General features: G+C 48.3%; 1 protein-coding gene across 1 annotated transcript in view; it reads right to left on the bottom strand.

The window, feature by feature from the left end:
• Positions 1 to 13,046: 13,046 nt before the first annotated feature.
• Positions 13,047 to 20,163, bottom strand: part of LOC103914081 (chromosome unknown open reading frame, human C14orf80) — a gene marked incomplete at its 5' end in the record, with an annotated part of 77,330 nt that continues 70,213 nt past the window's right edge. Inside the window, one exon of the mRNA XM_009320689.1 lies at positions 13,047 to 14,232. Coding sequence (XP_009318964.1) covers positions 13,873 to 14,232 — 360 coding nt within the window. The remainder of the gene's footprint in view (positions 14,233 to 20,163) is intronic.

Raw genomic sequence — 20,163 nt, forward strand, 5'->3', positions numbered from 1 at the left:
TAAGCTTGCCCTCAACATGAATTAGATCTCGATGCTCAGGCGGTGGAAAAGGGGCCGCCCTGCCCGTCATACCTTGCTGGGATGTGAACAGGCTCTCATAGGTGTCCCAAAACCCTCATGCAGGCTGGCAGCACAGGACCAGGAACTGACCAGACTAGGCAGAGGGCCTCTTCCAGCTTCACCAGGGTGTTAATTTAGGAAAGAGAGAGACCAGGTAGACTTTCGCTGCGAAGCAGGGATGCAGCCACGCTCCTTTGCTCACTCTTGGCTCCTAACCGGGGCTTTTCGTGTTGTTTCTGCATCCTGAGGCCCAGCCTGGCTCTGCTCCCATCCCAGCAGGTTTCCAGGTACCCAGGGGTTGCCTGGAGTCTCGCAAGCTCCAGACAGCATGGTGTTGCTTCTGTGCAAACCTAGCACTTAGGGTGAAAAGCAGAATAAATACGTAGTTAGCACACTGTAAATATGATACAGGTTAGGCCATAACTCACCTGACCTCGTATTTCACGTCATTTCTAATGGTATTTGTCATTAATAAGCAGCTCATCACTCCCCTCTGCTCTCGGGCTGCCACTGCAGAGCACAGGGAGTCCCTCCTGCAGGCATGTACACCTGGGGTACGCTCCCCTTCAGCAGGCTGGCCGCAGCGCCACTGCTCTGGGTTTATTCCCTCTCCTGCCACAGTTTTCCCATGCAACGTTTAGCAGCCAGAAAGGGACACAGGACCGAAGGGACCGGGACCCTTCTGCTTTGGGATGGCCCTATGCCACCGCGTACGGGCCAGCAAGCACGGGGCTCCTTAGCGGAGGGACTTGCAGCTTCTCCAGGGACAGCACCACGGGCGATGGAGTGGGAACACCGCCTCCTCACCACCTCGAGCTGGGCCGCCCTGGGCTTTGCTGCGGAAGAGCCATGCAAAAGGGAGTGCCAGGGCGCAAGGGCTGCAGCACCAGCAGCGTCGGCACTGCTGGTGCAATGGCTCGGAAACCTCCAGGCTCTCCTGCGCTCCCCATGCCACAGCTCCCCATGTGCGCACACACACGCGTGCATACACATGCGCACACTCCTCCTGCCTGCCTCGGGAATCTGCCCATTGCCATGGAAACAGCGGTGACATCAGGCACTGCTAACATTGCTCCAATGACTAATTGTGTTACGAATGGCGAGCCAAATTACTGGAACAATTCCCAGGCCCCAGAGATCTGTACCTAACATCTCAGGCAGATGCCAAAATGTGTCCTTCACCTGCAGGGATGCCAGGCAGGGCTGGACGGGCACAGCTGGGAACCCTCACCCGGGCTCGGATGTGGTGCACAGAGAGGCTGTTTGGGCTCCAACCCACTTTCACTTTGAATCCTAATTTTCTGAGGCTCCTTGAGAGCTGCCTTGTACCTGTTTAAGCTGCCTGGGTAGTGCCTCAAGGGCTGCTCTGACTGGCACCTTGCTACAGAAGGCTGGTGGCACCATTGCCGCATGGTGTGCGGGAGGAGACGCTGCACAGCCAGGACGGGAGCCCGGACACCCAGGAAGGGCAACCATGGACTGGTGGCATCTGCCTCTGCAAAAACAGAGCCAGGCTTCTTTACTTCCCCCCAGCTTTGTTAAATTTAGCAATTTGCCCAAAACCTTTAAGGGCAGCCTGGGCACCTTCCACCCCGTTGGCGCAGCAGGGAGGAGCATTGTACCCAGAGCCATCCTACCACACAGCGAGTGTCCAGGCTGGGGGATGCTGATTATCCCCTCAGTACATAATTTCAGAGATTTCATCAGACTTTAGAACACGGGAAAACTCTGGGGAGAAGGCACTTTGCCACAACAGCTGATGTGAAAGGCAGTCGGCGGTTAGCTATTCAACTATTTTGCTTTTAAATGACAAATACCATAAAAAGGGCCCCAGTCAGGCAATTCACGGGACAGGACGATGAAACTCTTACTCTCAGCAGACAGCAGCCGTGTGCAGGCCTGACTGCTTGCAGACTCCTCTTCTCGGTAATCTGCTGGATCCTGGAGCCATCTGAAAAAAAAACAGGCCAGCTCTGTTTGTTTATTCATGTACATATTTTAAATCCCTTCCTTAAGATAACATGATAGCTTATTGCATCAGCAATTTATAACTCCTGGCTCCCTACAGCATCTTAGCTGTTTACAGCTCTGTATTATTTACTGCCTGACACTGAAATAAGAAACATTATGAAAATATGTTAAGGAATTATTCGGGCGCCCCAGATGCAGCCTGAAACACGCTGGTGTTCACATCCCTCTAACATATTTAACCCTCCATTGCCCAACCTGCAGGCAGGGCAGTGGCAGTCCCTTCCTCCCCGCAGCCCCCACCCATCGCATCCTCCCTCCAGGCCCTTGAGGACAGCAGGAGCAGGCGCTGACTGTGCGTAATCATGTTAATTAGTGAAAGACACTGATTTCACCCTTGCATCACTCTAGGAAGCATTAATTACAGCAGAAGGTAGCACTAACGCAGTGTCATTTCTCCCTCTGCCCGAGACGGTGATGTCCAGCCACTGGGGAGGATGGGTGGTGCACCGGTATTTAGGAATTATTGTGGTACATTCTTACAGGGCTCCACGAATACATTTAGCACAGCGGCTCTACTTATAAATCCCCATCCGACATAAAACGTTAGTCCCTCCCAGAATGAAGACCTTTAAGTTGAGACCGGTCATTTTTTTCACTAACAAACAAAAAAATTATTGTTTCTCCCTTTTTTTTTTTCTTTTCTACACGAAAGTGCACTTTCCCACGCTGGACTGGTTTCCCCAAGGGCTGCAGCTCAGGCGAACCGCTCCACTAGAGCTGACGGTGGTGGGGAGCTTCCATCAGCTCTTCCCCATTAATAGGCTCATTTAGGCAGCCGTCCCCCACAGCGCCCATTAACACACATGAGAGAGTGCCCGGAGGTGAGAGCTTCACTAATCAAATGTGCTATTAAGATCCTAATCCATTTCATTAGCCCATTTCATTTGACACTTAGTGAGGCTCAGAGATGCTGTGTAACGGGGACAACTGCGCACAGCCTGTCCTGTGGAAAAATAATCTTTTTCATTAGACTCATAATTTCCTTTTACTCCTTTACTTGTTTATTTCTAAAGCCAAAGAGTGCTGGGGACATGCAGCCCTGGCAGAGATGCCGTGGATTTTCCCTTTGTGTGTGTGTCACCATGCAGAGTGTAAGGCCAGGAGGAATGCACAGACAGCAGCAATATCCAATTAAAAAAAAAAGCCCGGAAAAACAGCCTACTCCATCATTTGATTACGTATTACTGGACCATATATTGGGGATGGTAACTAGAAGACCCTCCACTGAATATTTTGGAGACTGACATGACTAAATACCTCAGCCCCATCTGAAATAATTTCTAATTTATTTCTTCCTTTGATTGGTAGCCACACGAGATGGTCTCAAATGTCAGCAGAGAGGCAGGATGTGGAATTAAATACAGATCGTTCAGGAGGCTGATAAACCAGCAAGCTAAACTTGCACCAATGCATTAGGCAGGTAGGCTGACACCACTTAATTTTCAGTACAGATTCTGTATCACCTCTTCAAAACAAATGAACATGACGATGCGTGACTCTGCCTGGGAACTGTACACAACCGTGGGGATTTTGTGCATGGGGAAAGGTCTTAAGTTATCAGATGAGCAGGTCTTAAGTTATCAAATAAGCATTCCAGAATATGTGGACTTCCTGCACAGAAACACACTTGAAACTGCATTAAACCTTCATACTATTAAAGAAAGATTTTATGAAATAATAATTTTGTGAACATAATATTCATCTCAAGGACTAGGTTGTGGCAGTTCTTCAGGAATAGCTAGGGAAAATACCTACATCTCACTGAAATGCTCCCACTGAGCAAAGCTGAAATGTTTCAATCACAGGTTTAGCAAGCTCCTACCTGAAAGTAACCTTCTCCCTGGGTGTTTGAGGGTTATTTGGGAGCAGTCCCATGTGCCAGCAAGTCTTCCAGGCCATGCGCTGGCACTGAAACCTCCCCAAGCTCACCCCAAAGGTTCACTGCCGGCTGCTCCCTGGCAGGAGAGGGGCTGAGCTGGCTGCAGTCGGACTATGCCACAGTTCGGTCCTTGCTGGGTTGGGCTCATAGGGCATGAAGCAGGTAGATGCAGCCCTCGAGCACCCTGTACCATCCTCCCCTGGACACATAGTCCCATTGGCAGAGCCCCCAGGTCTGCCCGGCTTCACCTTGCTCAAAAACATATCATAGAATCATAGAATCATAGAATCAATCATAGAATCGTTTGGGTTGGAAGGGACCTCTAAAGGTCATCTGGTCCAACCCCCCTGCCGTGGGCAGGGACATCTTCAACTAGATCAGGTTGCTCAGAGCCCCGTCCAACCTGACCTTGAATGTTTCCAGGGATGGGGCATCCATCACCTCTCTGGGCAACCTGTGCCAGTGTTTCACCACCCTCAGCGTAAAAAATTTCTTCCTTATATCTAGTCTCAATCTACCCCCCTTTAGTTCAAAGCCATTCCCCCTTGTCCTGTCGCAACAGGCCCTGCTAAAAAGTTTGCCACCATCTTTTTTATAAGCCCCCTTTAAGTACTGATAGGCTGCAAGAAGGTCTCCCCAAAGCCTTCTCTCCTCTAGGCTGAACACCCCCAACTCTCTCAGCCTTTCTTCATAGGAGAGGTGTTCCATCCCCCTGATCATTTTCGTGGCCCTCTTCTGGACCTGCTCCAACAGGTTGCCCTCATTCCAGGACAGCGGCACACACCTCGGTTTCCATCCTCAAGCAACATATGAAAGGAGAGAGGATACAGCCTGGTGACATCGTCCTCACTTTTTCTCACTGGGGTTGCTCCTTGAGATGAGGAAATGGGGAGAGCCCCCGTCCCCACACCCAGAGGTGGCAATGGAGGGGATGAGTGGCAGACAGAGCATCTCTTACAGCAGGGCTCTTAGGGGGATGGAGGTCCCTTTGATAATTTATTAGCATACAGAGTCCCTGCAGCCAAAACAGCAAAATCCCTGTTTCTTCCTCTGTTCTAATGCATTTCTTTTGAGACAAAAGATTTCTAAGCAATTGATGCAAAAAAGTATTTTAAAAAGCATCTTTGCCCTTAGAAATTCAATCCCATCTGCTCCCTCAGCATTGCCCGGGGCATTCACCTCCCGCAGAGGAAAGCCGGCTCCCGCCCGTGCTCGAAGGGACCCCCAGGCTGCTGTTTCAAAACGCTCCTGGGGGGCATCCCCGGGAAGGCACCTCCACTACAGGCACCACAGCACTCTGTAGGGTCCCCATCGAAAAAACAGAGCTCAAAGCCGAGTGCCACATTGCTGTGCTCGGGAAAATGGTGCCAAGAGAGGGGAGCAATGTGCAGCACTGCTGGCGGGGAGGGCAGCTGGGTGGCAGGGAGCTGCTGGGGGGGGCTCCAGACCCACCAGTGCTGCCCTTGGCGATGTACCCCAGGGCCAAGTGCATGTCTAGCCAGGGTTCGCATTCGAGAGCAGCAGCAGGGTAGACAGTAATGCTGAGCCATAGCTGAAACGGGAGGGAATATCCCCACCAGCTCCTCAGTGCAAACTTGGCGCGCCCCGCATTAACTACTCAGAGCACGACTGTGCTAAGCACTGCCAGAGCAGCTCCGGGAAACTTCAGCCCGGGGTTTTCTCTTCAAGTGTATGAGAGAGAGACTTTTTTTTAAAATGCACCATCGTCTCCAAACAAAATTAAACACAGGCAAGTGAAAAATCCCTGCTGAGCAGTGAGACCATAAATCACTCCCTTTCCTATCCCTGCCAGCTGCAGAGGCTGGAGCGTGGCCGTGGCCGGTGGGCAGAGGCGTGCTCTTGCAGAAAGCATGTTCTCCAGCCCCCTGGGCTCTGCAATTGTCTCCCTGGGAAGTTTCAGAGCCCTGTGAGCCCACCCCGTCCCCATCCCCATGGCAGCTCCCAGGGGAGCGGGCAGAGCTGTGCACCCCTGCGGCTGGGCTGGCCGCATCGGCACGTCCCTGTGGCACCCTCACAGGGACGGCAGCTCCCGGTTCGGCACGTCCCTGTGGCACCCTCACAGGTAGGGCAGCTCGGGGTGATGCTGTCCCTCCCCACTGCAGTCCTGCCCATCCCATCCTGCAGCCCCCTCCTTCCCCACAGCACTTACAGCCCAAATTGTGGCCATCTGACCTTCTGTGGCAATGCCAGTTTGTGCCCGTCCTGTGCCATGAGCCATCATCCCCCTGCCCGGCCACGACCATGCAATGGACCCGGGAGGTGCAAACACCGAGAGCGTCAATGAAAAGCTCTTCTTGACTTAGTGATATGAATTACAGCATGATATAAAGGCCTATTAAAGGCTGCTTTCTAGAACAAATGCTGCCTCCGTGGCTAATCAGCAGAATATTCCCTTCATTGAAAGACAAAATTAATATCGTTGTTTGGCAGATGCAATGATGCCAAGTAAATAACTTGCAATTGAGTTTTATTGTTATGATGCCTTTTGTTGCTGGTCTTGGCCTCGAGAGGGTGGCAATGAAAAAGGGAGAATACAAATGAAAACTTGTAAGAGCCTGAAATGAACGTGTGCCCTGAAACTGCGGGGAGCTGGGGACTAATAGGGGATGTCACCGCGCACGGCGCAGCCTGGCCACGCTGCCCTGTCCCCCGTGGTGGTACCTAGCAGGCAGGGGGAAAGGCACGCAGCCTTGGCTGGTACACCACCCCATGCCCGGGGAAGTGAGCAGCCCCGCCGGCAGCCCTGACCCTTGGCTGTGGGCTTTACAGTGTACTTGCATTTTTAAAAGGGGTTTGTAAAGAGAGAAGACGCTATGTCAGCACCATTTAAGCTGGCGTTAATCAAGGGTGATAGTGTGGTCTCCTCGCAGGTGGTTAGCATTATGAAATACATATTAGCATTTTTAATATTAATCAGTATAAGCAAGAAAAAATCCTTTAAAAAAAGCTAATTAGAAAGCTCATTTACTTAAAGCACCAGAATGAATTAATACCATGTCTCAGGACTGTGAAGCATTCGCACAAAGTGAACTTCCCCTGGCTCACGGCTCGTCCACACCTCACACATCCAAGCTCTTCCCACACCCCACCCAGGACCCTCTCCTCCCAGCACAGATCAGGGGCTAATCCTGTTCCAGGAGTCACAAACTGTCTCGTGCCAAACACTGGATGAACTGTGCTTCAGAGCTCACCATCAGCCTAAGCCTTCCTCCAGCTCCCTGCTGAGCCCGCAGCAGGAGCGGGCATTTTACGGCATTAATAGTGCAACCTGGAGAAGACAGGTCATTACAGGGGCCTGATGCTGTTGAGTGATGGGGCTGGGCCAGTGCAAGAGGCAGAAATTTTTGTGCTTACAGAAAACGCACAGGCTTTTACCTGCCTTTCATCCCTCCCTGGCAAGGGATGCAAGGCGGCCGCAGCAGCAGGAGAACGGGGGGCTGGGGGACCCACCAGCTCCCCTGCTATGCTCCATGGCCAACCCAGTTCAACAGGGAGCCTTCACGTAAAAGCATCCCGAGAAACAATCTGCCTGCCCCCTTTCCACGGCCAGACCCCTCATGCCCTGCATCCTCTTGGGACCTGGCTGTTAGCGCAGCCCCTGCGCCCGTCAGCAGACAGCCCAGGGAAGCTGCAAATGCCATGTGAAAGACAAAAGGCAGGCATGATTAAGCAAAACCCTTTACTTGTCCCCCAAGTGCTGGGGAAAATTTTGCCAGCTGAACAGTCGGTATAGCAGCAAATAGGAGCTTTTTACCTTGGATTTGGATTTGGATTTGTAACACAAAGCACATTTGGTGGCTCCTGCAAGACAAGCCCAAGGGCAGGCACGGTCCTGCTGCGCCAGCTCAGCCCCCGCATCCCGCTCCCTCCTGGCGCTCCGGTCATGCTCCACTGGGCTGTTCAGTCCTTCCAGAGGTTTCACAGCTCCGCTCCTCCAGCGCGGCCGTGGGCTGCTGCAAGGCAAGGGAGGCATCTTGCAAAACAACCAGGCTGCGTTAATAAGGTCAGGTGGGAGAAGGAGAGCATTAGTGGGGGCTGAGAGCCTGCTTTGACAGCTACCCTAGCGAATTCCTTGTTTGCTTGTCTTTGAGGCAGTCAGCCACACTAGAAAGCTAACACAAACATTTCTTAGCTGTACTTAATGCTAAACCAAAGCATGAGCCACCAAGAGAGCACCGCTCCCTCCCAGCCCGGCTGCCCACCCAGACAAGCCTGGCTGTTGGGGCCGTGCCTTTGCCCTCCCTCCCTGCTGCCTGTTTCAGCCCCCGGGAGCCACAGGGGGTTGCTTTCCCCAGCTGCTGGGGGCTGCCCGAGGCACAGCCATCTACCCAGGGGTCCTCCAGGATGGAAGAGAGTCAGCCCTCTGCCTCCCACTTTAAAAGGGTGAAATAAATGAGAGCCCAAGAGGCAAGGAAAGGTCAAATTCTGGGTAACCTGGCTTGCTTACAGGCTTGCAAAGTGCTTGCACTCCCTTTATTCATGTTGGGTGTGTAGATGGACCTGCACGAGGAGTATTTCTTGGTGAGTAAAGGGCTCTCCAGCCCTGCAGAAGAAAGCAAACCAGAAGGACTGGATGCAGACCCTAAGATTCATGCTGGGAAATAAGGTGGCAAGTTAACAATGAAGGTACCTGACTGCTACAGCTCCTTGGCTTAGCGGGGCACGGCTGCCTTGTCGCTGGGGATAATGGTGCAAGACTGGCAGAGTTGTTTGTATGCACAAAGCCCATCGGACCCAGAAGCTGGGAATGGAACAGGCACTGCCAGCCCGGGCTTGCAGCTTGTGCTACATGAGACTGGATGCTTGCACAGTCCCTGTGGGCTGCACACCTCTGTTTTCCTTGTCACCCATTTCAGAGCAGCTGGGGAACAAAACCCCTTCAGGATAGGGAGAGGACTCTGGCCATGGCCCAGCGGCTGGGACACTGGGCTGGGACAGAGGGGCAGTGAAGACGAGAAGCTTCCCAGCCTGGAGGCTGCAGGACACCGGCCACGAGGGCTTGGGCTGTCAGTAGAGGAGCAGCAGTACCGGCAGACTGCTTCACGCAAGCTGTTGGCTCCGGGAGGCGAAGGGTGAAGGTGAAAGACCTGAGGTGCTCGCTCCAAGTAGCTGATGGTCAGAGGAGAGGGAGCTCGACCATCAGGCATATGTTCACTCCCGCTGAGCATGCACCACGCTGCCACACACGCACCACGCTGCCACACACGCACCCGCTCACACCAACTGCTACCAGCTCATCCTCCTGCAGGAGCTGGTGGAAGAATCCCATAGGGAACCCAAAACACTCTAGGCTGGAAATCACTACTCCCAGCAGCTCTTATTTTTAAACATAGGTTGCAGCCCTTATTTACCAGCAGGCGCAATGTTGTCAGGAGCAATGACTGCAGATGCCTCGCTTGCCTTTTGCAAAGTAAACCTCCTGTTTTGACTGCAAGCTGATTGATGCTCAGTTATTTGGGGAGGAATATTTCTAGCTACACAGTGCGAGGCAGAGTAATCAGCCAATTTAGTATTTATGGCCAATTCCATTTTCCTAGCAAGATGTTTGGAAAGCAAGCACCAGTTACATTAGAGAAACTGGTTAAACTGTCCTCTTCTATAAACACCTCCATGCTGGCCTACCAGAAACTACACATGCAGAAGTCCTGTAAAAGCTTCTCTTAAGGCTATGCTTGGAAGCAATCCATCACCAGAGAGAGTGTGGTTTAAACACTGCAGCTGTAACTCAGCCTGTCTTCAGTGAAGTATTACCAGAGCATGAAGCAAAAGGCCATGCACTCCTAGCCCTGCGAGGAGGGTTAGCTGCTATGGGGGCTTCCCACAGACAGGCTTTGCTGTAAGCCATCACCAAGTGAATGTCTGGAACAGCTCTTTACTGCCTGACACTTGTCAAGTATCCCCTGCCACCATGTGCAGCATCTCTGGCAGGTGCTGATTTAACTCTGGTTTCCTGCTCTTCCAGCATGTGCCATCATCTCTAATATTCCCCTGTCTTCCTGAGATCACTTAGAAACCATGGATCCAAACCCAAAGCAAACTAACTCCCTTTAGGATGCACCAACAGGGAGAACTGCTGTTGTAGCCTCTTAAAAAGAAAAACCCAGAACAAACCCTGCTGCCTATTCCAGATGTTAGGGCAGCATCACCACCAGCCTTCCCCCACCACTTGAGTTTAGCAAACCGTTGCACACAACGTGTGACGCAGTCTCTCCCAGCTTCTCCAGCTGATAACCACCCTTCTCTGTTCAACTCCATGAACAATTTTAGGGCAGATTCCTGCTTTCACAAGGAAATGTACAACCAGCGTGGTGATATGGCAAAGGACAAACCGCTTAACAGCTTGTATCTTTGCTTTTCAGTCTGTAGCGGGTTCTTTACAACACTCTCCAACTTCTGTGAAGTAATACTTAACATTTACCGAGCATGCTTGAGCCCATGGATGAAAATGTACAGCTTGAGTCATCTTCTGCCTGTAGCAGCATCTGCCAGAGACCAACCAGTCACTTGGTTGCTGGCTGCAATGCGTCTCCCAGAGCAGCCATTCCCCCTTCTACAGCATCTTCGACTGCTGACACGGGGCCAAGCCCGGTGACCAACAAGGTCGTTGCAGCCTTTAAAACCAGTGGGCTATGACGGTGGGTGAGAGAAGTCAGCCTAAACAAGGAAAGGAAAACACTTCAAATGCCACAGTAATGGTATGAGGTGACAAACATCTATTTGTTCCTAGGTTATATCCCATTAAGTGTGACTGCGGTCCCCCAGTTCACTCTCCTGCCCTCATTGCAGCTGGTGTTAATCCAGGGATAGTTTTCTTAAGCTTTTAAGTGGTGTTGATCATACAGCGTCTCCCAGCAGTACTGGAGAGACAGCTGACGTCTTGCCAAGCTCACAAGGACCAGAAAGCATCTGTATTTCAGATGCATCAGTATGCCTCAAAAGCAATCAAAAGCTGTGACCAGTCACTGAGGCATGACCACAGCTCAGTCCCTTTGTGTCCATCCCCTGTGGAGGTGCTGTGATTTTTGAAAGGCAGCCTTCACAGGAAAACCACCTTCCAAAATTTGGTGTGTGAGAGCATCAAGCCCTTAAAATACCTCCTGCTTTGTGCTCTCTGTGCTGGTGCTGAGAAGAGGTACTGGTTTTAAAAACACTGCCAGCTCAAAATGCCCTGCTCACCTTCAACGGAGGCTGCAGAATATCTGCTCTGGTTTAAACTGCTAATTGGTACCCGAAACAAAAGGCAGTGGGAAACTGGTGCCACAAAATAAAAACTACGCTTACCTGTGGTCTTCACATGAGGTGTCTGAAGTGCACAACGCCAGCACAGCACCACGGCTGGAAAGGCGATCTTTTAAGCTGCTTTCAGCTGTAGCCCCTCTCGATGTACACGCCAGGACAAGGAGCTCCAGCTCCAACCCACTGGCTCTCCTGACAGCTTCCCATTCATAGTACAGCCACCTCAGTACAGTGATTTGTGCCGTGCGGTAAATGCAGCTGTCTGCAATTCACTGTAAGCACTTTTATACTTCACACACACACATATATACAGACACACTGAGGGCCATCACTTTCACATTTCACCAGAGAGAAAAATTAATTCTTCAGGGTCAAGCAGGGGAAAGGTGCTGCCAGTTGTGGTCTCTGCTGAAACAGGATCCTTGGATGAACACTGAAGCACACTGCACTAAGTGCTGCAGGGTGACAAATATTCGATGCTAGGAAATAAGTCATCCCATGAGTGACTAGTGTCAGTTTAAGTGGACCGCAGCATAATACATCGTGGCACTCAGCATTAAGCCAACCCCGACAAGCCACAGCAAGGCATGAGCTAGAGCTGCACTTGAATCTGAGTGCTCTCACCGCGCTCAAGAATATTTGCCCACTCTTCTCTGCTCAAAATCCCAGGAGAACAAAGGATCTTTTGATCCGTTTTAAACCTAAATGCAATGCAGTATGAAAATTCCATTGTATAAAAGCTGAAGAAGGATATAAAATGCTGAGAGAGACAGACAGACTGGTATGCCACTCTTGTTAGTTCTAGGATATACTGTTTCCCATTCATGAATAATTTTCTGTGCAACCCGTGTCCGAGTAAGTCCTCTTGTGCGCTGAATTTCAGCAGCCCTGGAGCCGACACCCTCCCAAAGTTGCACCAGCTTGAAACAGTTCAGTGCTTGGTACCCTGCACTTACTGAGATGGTTTGAAATGCAGAGCGATGTGGAATGGCTTTTTAAGGCCAGGGCTATTCTTTCAGGAGCAGCAGCCTGGTGCCACCTGCCCCAGAGATGGATCTCACTAGCCGACTGGGGTTTTCTGCTCCAGGACTATGTTTGTCACCCGCGGTGCCCGCTGACAGCAGGCACACTGGTTGTGACTGACAGCCTCGGTCAACACACACAAACACCCCACACCAGGGGGCTGTCCCATCTGCGTAGGGCTGAGTGGAGTTGAGGTCTCTGGCTGAGAATTGCACTTTCCACCAGCCTTGCTCAAGCTTGGTCCTTGGAGAAGCCACCGGGTCTACGCAGAGGAAAGGCTGTCTGAAACTTGGCCCGTATTAAACTGAGCTTGCATACTCCTGCCTTACTGGCAATGCTGCGTTCAACAGGGTGAAACCAGGGCAAACCAGCCCTCCCCATGTGGCTCTCTGCTGACGTTTGCATTACCACTCACTTCTGCAAAAACTGCATGAGAACCAATACCGGTGGTGCAGATGAGCAGGGTCTGGAAGCATCTGAAGTTTACTTGGTGCAGCAGAAACCAGGAGACCTGAGCCTTGTCCACCCACTCCCACCTGCACAGGGTCTCCCTGCACAGCAGCAATCATACTGATGCCTGGAAAGAGGTCCATAAACGTTCCTCACGTTTGGCTGCTGAGTGAGCCAAGAGTGGCTGGTAATCAGCAACACCACCGAGCTGGGGTAGTAGACAGAAATCCAGATTGAGGAAAGCCCATTGCTCATAGCAATTCACAAATGAAAAGCAAACTGGTCTTTTTAAATTTATTTATTCCTGAAAGTGTACAACTAGAATATAAAAATATTCCTTGGTGAAAGCAAAACAGAAAAGGGTAGGAAATGAATGCCAAGTGAGAGACATTTGCATGTTCCAGGGGAAGAAGCCTCCAGAGACAGAGCGTGGAGACTCCTCAAGCTTGGAAGTTAAGGTCATATTTCTATTTTACAGACATTTCCTATAGCAGATCCATAAGTTACCTTATTGTGACTCATAACTCGGCGGAATGGGTTTCTAGCTTGTTCTTTTTGAGAACCCAATTACTTCAAGTGCATCACACCAGTAAATGAAATCAGTGTGCTGCTTTATTTATTATTAGGCATTTGTTTTTCCTTATGGTGACTGCATTATAGCTGCCACAAATATGCAAACTAGCTGAATTAAAACAGCACACTTTCTTGAACATTTCCAATCTCTCTCAGCCTTGGTACTTTGCATGTTCTCCAATACCTGGACTTTTCTGACTAATGAACTCTTCCATTTGCTGGAAAATATTGAATGCAATTAGTACTTCAATGCGCAGCCTCAAAGTATGCCGTGCCTAGCAGCTGAGCACTGTAAAAGAGCCCAGTGCTTGGCAGAAGAACTGGAAATCCGAAAGATAAAAGGGAGATTTACACACACTCCCACCAAGGCCTGCTGCAGAATTTAATTAGCAAGGTTAGCAATAAAGGGGCTGCAGAGAGAACCACCAGGGTTACGGCCCCAGTGCAAGTCACAAAGCCATAACAAGTTATGATTCCCAGGCTTAAAAATTAGAAATTACGTTTGGTTCCTCACCTCGCACTCCCCCATGCCAAGCTGCACAATATGTTCTGATCAAGTCAGTCTATTCCTTTGCTCTTCTCAGTCCAGCTTTATCTCTTCAAGGGGAGATACAAATCACTCCATCCAACCCTTCTGCAATTTCATCTAGCCTCTGCCTGCACTCTTCCTGCAGCTGCTTCAGCTCTCTCTCCAGGCTGGCCTCTCTCATCTGCAGTTCTCTGATCACGTCTGTAGCGCTGACGGCTGAAACAGGGTCCTTGGATACAGACCTACCAAAGCCCATTTTGCTGGCAGGATGTTTGCTTCTGAACACCAGTCTGCACGAACCATGCTTTTTTTTTTTTTTTGGAGCACAAAGGTATGCAAGATCTAGCAGTTTTAGTTCAACACTTTCCTGTATCTTTCTAGCAGTGACAGAGAACCACTCCTTCTGTAGTTCTTCCTCTCTTGTTTTCACCTGTAGAGAGAAGAAAGAAAAAAAAAGGGAAAAAAAGAGTATGGTAGATTTCTGTGAAAAAATCCTCCCGCCAGGAAACAACATAAAATGTCATGTTTGGACTAGCATGTACCAAAGAGAAGAGAGCCAACTGTGAGTGCAAACCTAAGTGCGTGGCAGTGAAAACTGACTTACGCTACACATGCTTTCTATCAGGTAGCAGCCTCAGTGACCAAAAAGCTGCCTGTAGCAATTTGTTTGCAGATTCACAGTCTACCAGCCCCTCCACTGATGACTAATACACAAGGGCTCTGCACGCTTCCCTCTTACCGAGGAGTGGGTGGTTTGACTTCAGAGCAAAACACACAGAGCAAAAAGGGAGACCCAGCACAGTGGCCTTCATCACCGCTGTGCTTTAAGCCACCACGTTGTCATAACAGATTAATTGCCTCATGACAAACAGTATTAATTCAGTTTGCAAATGCTTTCTGTACTTGGCAATGCTAAAAAGTAGGGATGACAACTGTAATCTAGAAATCCCTTAATTCTCACTTCTCATTATGGGGTAAAAAATAGGAAAAGGAAAATAATGGGGCAGAGACAAAAAAGTAGAGGCTAAGACCAAAATGAATACCAGGCAGCACACTTTCACTGAAGATAGGCCCAATAAAACAAAGTTTTTCTTGTGACAAAATCACAGTCTGGATGATAAAAGCAACTGTATATACTGGGATTTCTCCAAAGCATTTGATTTAATGTTCTCTAACAATTTGATTTGAAGAACTTGCAAGATGGTAATTGCCTTGCCAGTTTTACTAGTGGATTAAACATGAATTCAATGACTCATCTCAAAATGTAGTTGTCAGTGGGGAAACATCCATAAGAAGAGGTACCCTGTGCAAAGGCCTTCAGGGAAATGGTTCTTGGTCCAATGGCATTTTCTGTTTCTGCTATGGCAACAAGCTGCCAAATCAGCTCAGCCAAAAAGCAGCAAAGTTTCAGAAAAGTGATGCTGCCTCTGCAACCTGCACAAGTCCCAGAGCTCTCCTGGAACTTGTGTGCAGCTCTGGAGTTCATGCTTCAAAAAAACCACAGGGAAACAGACTAGGATTCAAAGACAGGTCACCTAATGACTCACAGCCCACAAAACAGGCCTTATAGTATGAAACTTCAAGAGCTCAAACTATTCCATTCATGGAGACAGATATATAATTTGCTTTAGATCCTAAAAGAAAGTGGAAAAGAAAGTGGTGAGAGACATTTTGGTACTGACAAAGCCATAAGATCAAATGGATGAAAATTTACGTTAGATATTCAGCTTCAGAATAACACATTGTTTCCTACTGTGAGGATAATGAACCATGAAATGCTTCATTGCTGCTCCAGGGATGAATCCTTTGGCCAAAGCTCAGGTCAAGCTCAGTGCTAACGATACCCCCTTCCAGCCTTGAAGCTGCTCTGCAACCCCTCCGTTCCCTGGCCACAGGTGAAGCGGAACAGCTCCTTGGGGTTTTAAATCTGCTACAACTGCTCAGGGTCAAACCAGCTGCCATAACTGCAGACAAAATGATTTTTTCCATAGATCAGTAGGGAGGGTTTCACTACTGAAACAAATTTAGACGCTTGTGACGTACAGGGGAGCAGACTATGTTCTCTTACAGTGCAAAACGCTGCAGGCACGAGGGCTGCAGTCACAGTTAAATTTCCCCACTGACACCAACTTCACCAGGGCTTCACTCACTTATTCCACATCTTTCATCAGAATATCTTCATGAGTTTTGCAGCCAAGTAATTAATCCTCCCCATAGTCTTTTGATGCGTTATTCTCCCCTCCCCCCGCTCAAAAAAGATTAAGAAAAATCAATCAAATCAGAAAAGGAGTAAATTTATCTGAATTTTTCCTAACACGTTAAAGGCTTTATTGAAGCAGAACCGTCTGTTAAAGGAGACCTCTGTTGATTAAGGCATTTGAATAGAGAGTTGAAGCTGAGAGAAGTCAATCTTTGCCCTTGTCCAGGAACCAAGGGTCCCTCTTTATCATAATCCTCAAGGAATCCCAGGACATCTCTTGCTGTTCGCTAAAAGAGTATCTGAGGTCCAATTCTCTAACACTGCTTTAGAAGAAACAAAACCGAAAAAATAAATTCAATGTTATCTGGTCTCCCCACTGCCAATGAATAAATGGAAAACGATGTTTGCACAAAGTGGATTTAACACTGGAATCCAGGATGGGAAAAATTTCCTGTTACTTACAAAGAACAAAATCACTCAGCAAACAGAGCCCACAAAATGTTATTTATTTTTTGCATTAAACTCAGGCAGAATACTAGTAGGTCTGTATAAAAGGATTCCTAATGAAACATAGGTTTTCATACTCTCCACTGGCCAAAATTGGAGAATTTTATTATCCATTGTGCAAGGCACATGACGGAAGAGCATGCTCCTCTCAGCACTAAGTGTATTGAGTTCTAACTCATAGCAATAGCAGGAACAGGAATTACTATACTGAAGCAGGAGCAGCTGTAAGGACAAGGACAACAGCCCTTCAGTTAGGCAGTCAGGGAACCAGAAGTACAACAAATTCTGACATCCGAGTATCAGAAGGGTACTGCACATGTTATCTTCTGTAAAGAGAGCCAATATTCCCTGGGACAACATTAGATAAATTTAACAGGGGAAATTTTCAAAATAATGGATATAAGAGAACAAGGTTAGCAAAGCACTATTTATTTTTTATCAGCACAATCTGGAGTTGGAAAGCTAGCTTGAGTTCTTTTTTGCACTGTTCTTCCTGGTAAGCTCTGCAACCATATGTATGTCCACAAATACTCTTGTTGCAATTTGTAGATTTCAGTAGCTAAAAATTCTCTAAGGGTTACCTTCAAGTAATATTCTTTACTCTTCACATCCTGAACACTTGTGAAAATACTCAATAACCTCCTCCTGTATGGTTAATTGATGCTCTTTAACAGCTTGCTCTCTCCCATTAGTCAGCACACAATTATTATTCTCCACTGCAAAACAATCTCAGCAGACCACTTTGTATTAAACAAACATATTATAAAAGATTAGGAGCCTCAGCATTTTGTGTCTGCCCGTCTCTATCCCACAGCTCTGCCTTTCAGTCTCAATCTACCAGCTGGAAGTTGAATTCCCAATTAAGTACATAGTGCTGTCTGACAACTGCTGCACATCCTCTCCGAATAAATACAACATGATAATAATAGTTTCCACAGCACCAATCTCATCCCAAAGGGACCCGGTGCATTTTGAGAAAAGCCACGCCAAACAGAGGGAATCAGCTGATGAGGAATCAGCATCTTCAAACTGACACATATCCCGCTCTGCAGCAAGTACTGAGCCGGTTAGCTGTTCACAACAGCACAACAGAGCAGTCACTCACAGACACTGTAACTGAGCCCATGGAAGCGTGCTGTCCCTCTGTGCGCTCCAGGGTCAATGTACCCCACCAGTTTTCACACTCCCAGCCAAAACCAGGACAGGTGGGTAGAGACAGGTGGCCTCTAGTTCCTGACGTGGTGGAATTAAGCCAGGTGGGACATCCGTCAAGTGTGGAAAGGATTTCCCATCTCCCCAGGGACAGCGCCATGACCAATGCTGCGTTTCCAAAAATGTTCAGGCTGAGGTCTGATTGAGGAAAAAGGCTCAGCCAAAACAGGGTGGGCCTAGTCCAGAGTTGGAAAGGGGCAGCGAGGTGAGGCACATCCAAAAAACAGGCTGAGCAGGCAGCTTGGCTCAGTCCCCACCGTCGTGGATTAACTTATGCACTAATGCACAGGAGAGACCTCAAGCCTGCAAACGCCTACACACATAATTAACTTCCCCAGCACTTCCTCACCCCTACCTTCTCTGAAATTTCTTCTAATCTAAGGTACCACTGGCTGTCCTTTTCATCCAACAGCTGTCTTAGCTATTTTCAGTCCTGGGAATCTTCTGGCTTTGAAGAAATTTTATAGCAATGAGTTCAGTGGGCAAACCATGGAAAAGGTAACGTGTCACACATTTTAAATAAGCTGCCTTCCAGTTTATTTGCACGTTCCACTGTTTTGAGGCCAGAACAGTGATACCCAAATTCACCTTCTCTGGACGTGTGCTAATTTGTTATGTGGACAGTCCTAGTCTTTCAGTTGCCCATCTTGTGGAGGTCTACTTCTATCGACTGCTAAGATGACCGACACATTTAGCTCATTTGATCTCTCCTCAAAGAGGAGACCTTCCAGCCCTTCACAATTACTGCTGTGGTTTCCTCAGCTCCCTCACATTTGCCTGCACCTGGTGGTAATGAGCTTCCCAGAGCTTTGCGTCTCATTCCGTGTGGCTCAGAAACAGCCCTGAGAGGCTGATCCACACCAGAGTTAACAGCTCGCTAATGAAAAGTGTGGTAAAAATGATGCACAAAATGGTTCTTTTTCTGCTAAGAAGCAAGACGGACATGAACTTATTTGGAGAGAATTTTACCAACATGCAAGACATCCCAAAGAGATGCTAAGAGATCTGGATAACCACATCACGTTATTTAAATAATTTCCAGTAATGACCTAACAAAAGTGACAATCTTCCAAATGCTGAAAGTCAACATTTTAGCTTGTTAAAACTTCACATGGCAACCTGAAAGCCTCAGAAACACTCTGCCTCTCAGTTACATACTTGAATGAGGCCACTAGTTAGAGATGAAGTTTAAAATGCAGCAGCAATGAAAGGTCCAAACACCTATTTTGAGGAAGAGAGTGGGGGGAGGCATAGGAGCATTTCTATTTTGTGATTGTGTTATTGCCAGCTTCGAGGAAGGAGCAGCAAACCAAATTGTTGGAGCTCCTTTTGAAGTGGATGATAAAGACAAGAATCATGTAATTTTTAAATCACAATCTCTTCAAATTATTCTCGGAGTTTTGCAGAAATGGCTATAATAATGATATTGTTCAGAAAAACAAACTGCACAAGCCTAGAAATGGCACATTTTCTGCCTCCAGACCTATCTGTCCACACATTCTCTCTTGTATTTCTCTTATAAATAGGGAGAAGACCCCATAAGCATACAGCATGAAATACAAATTATTCTTGCCATTCTGTACAGATACTACAAACCACGATGCCTGCCTTTGCTGGAAAACGCAGTGCAGCCTGCTCCTTTGTGCTCCGAGTCACAAAGAACAAACAGAAAAATCTCAGATCTTGTCTTTTTGGGTTGGGGAGTGAAAGGAAATTAGGAAATATGAACAGATGCAATATCCAAGCCACCAAGTCATACTGCATTTGCTATCAGGGCATAATCACCCAATACCTTTCATAAACTCATCTAATTCCTCTGAAAACACCAAACAGCATTTGACTTGCAGAATTTTTTATTCCTAAAGAAAGCTCGTTTCCGAGGTTTATTTTAAAGCTATCACATCTAAGATGGCCCCCTGTACCTGGGAAGTTGAAAAGGGTGAAGTGAAATATATGATTAATGAGGGGCCAGACTGCAGAAATAGAAGAGACCTGCCAGGCCAGCCGGTGCACTCACCTGCCTGGCTCTGAACAGCTCCCCAGCACATTGCAATATTCCAAGCACGAGCACTGAGAGGCGTTCCCCAGGTTAGAGGAGCTACCCAGAGCTCTCAGTTTCCATGTATACTGAGCAGACTCTTATTCAACAGACAAGCATCAACTATAGATAAAGATCTATAAGTAAAAAATGAAAGTGGGATAAGCACGAAGATATCGGCATCGCTCAGAGACTGCTGGCATGGGTGCCACGCAGAAATCCTGACAGCTGAGCGCTGGAAACCAGGCATGGCAAATTAAGGCTAGTTTAGGAGTTTTCAGTTTCCAGGCTGGAATCCAGATCAGTCCAGGGGCTGAACCTTGCAAACACTTGTCTTGAATCAGTACAAGCCTGAATAACACTTTATAAGTGATCATTATTTATACATTTTGCTGTCTTACTGC

This window comes from Pygoscelis adeliae, unplaced genomic scaffold (genome assembly GCF_000699105.1).
Source record: "Pygoscelis adeliae isolate BGI_AS28 unplaced genomic scaffold, ASM69910v1 Scaffold402, whole genome shotgun sequence".
NCBI classification, from domain to species: Eukaryota; Metazoa; Chordata; class Aves; order Sphenisciformes; family Spheniscidae; genus Pygoscelis; species Pygoscelis adeliae.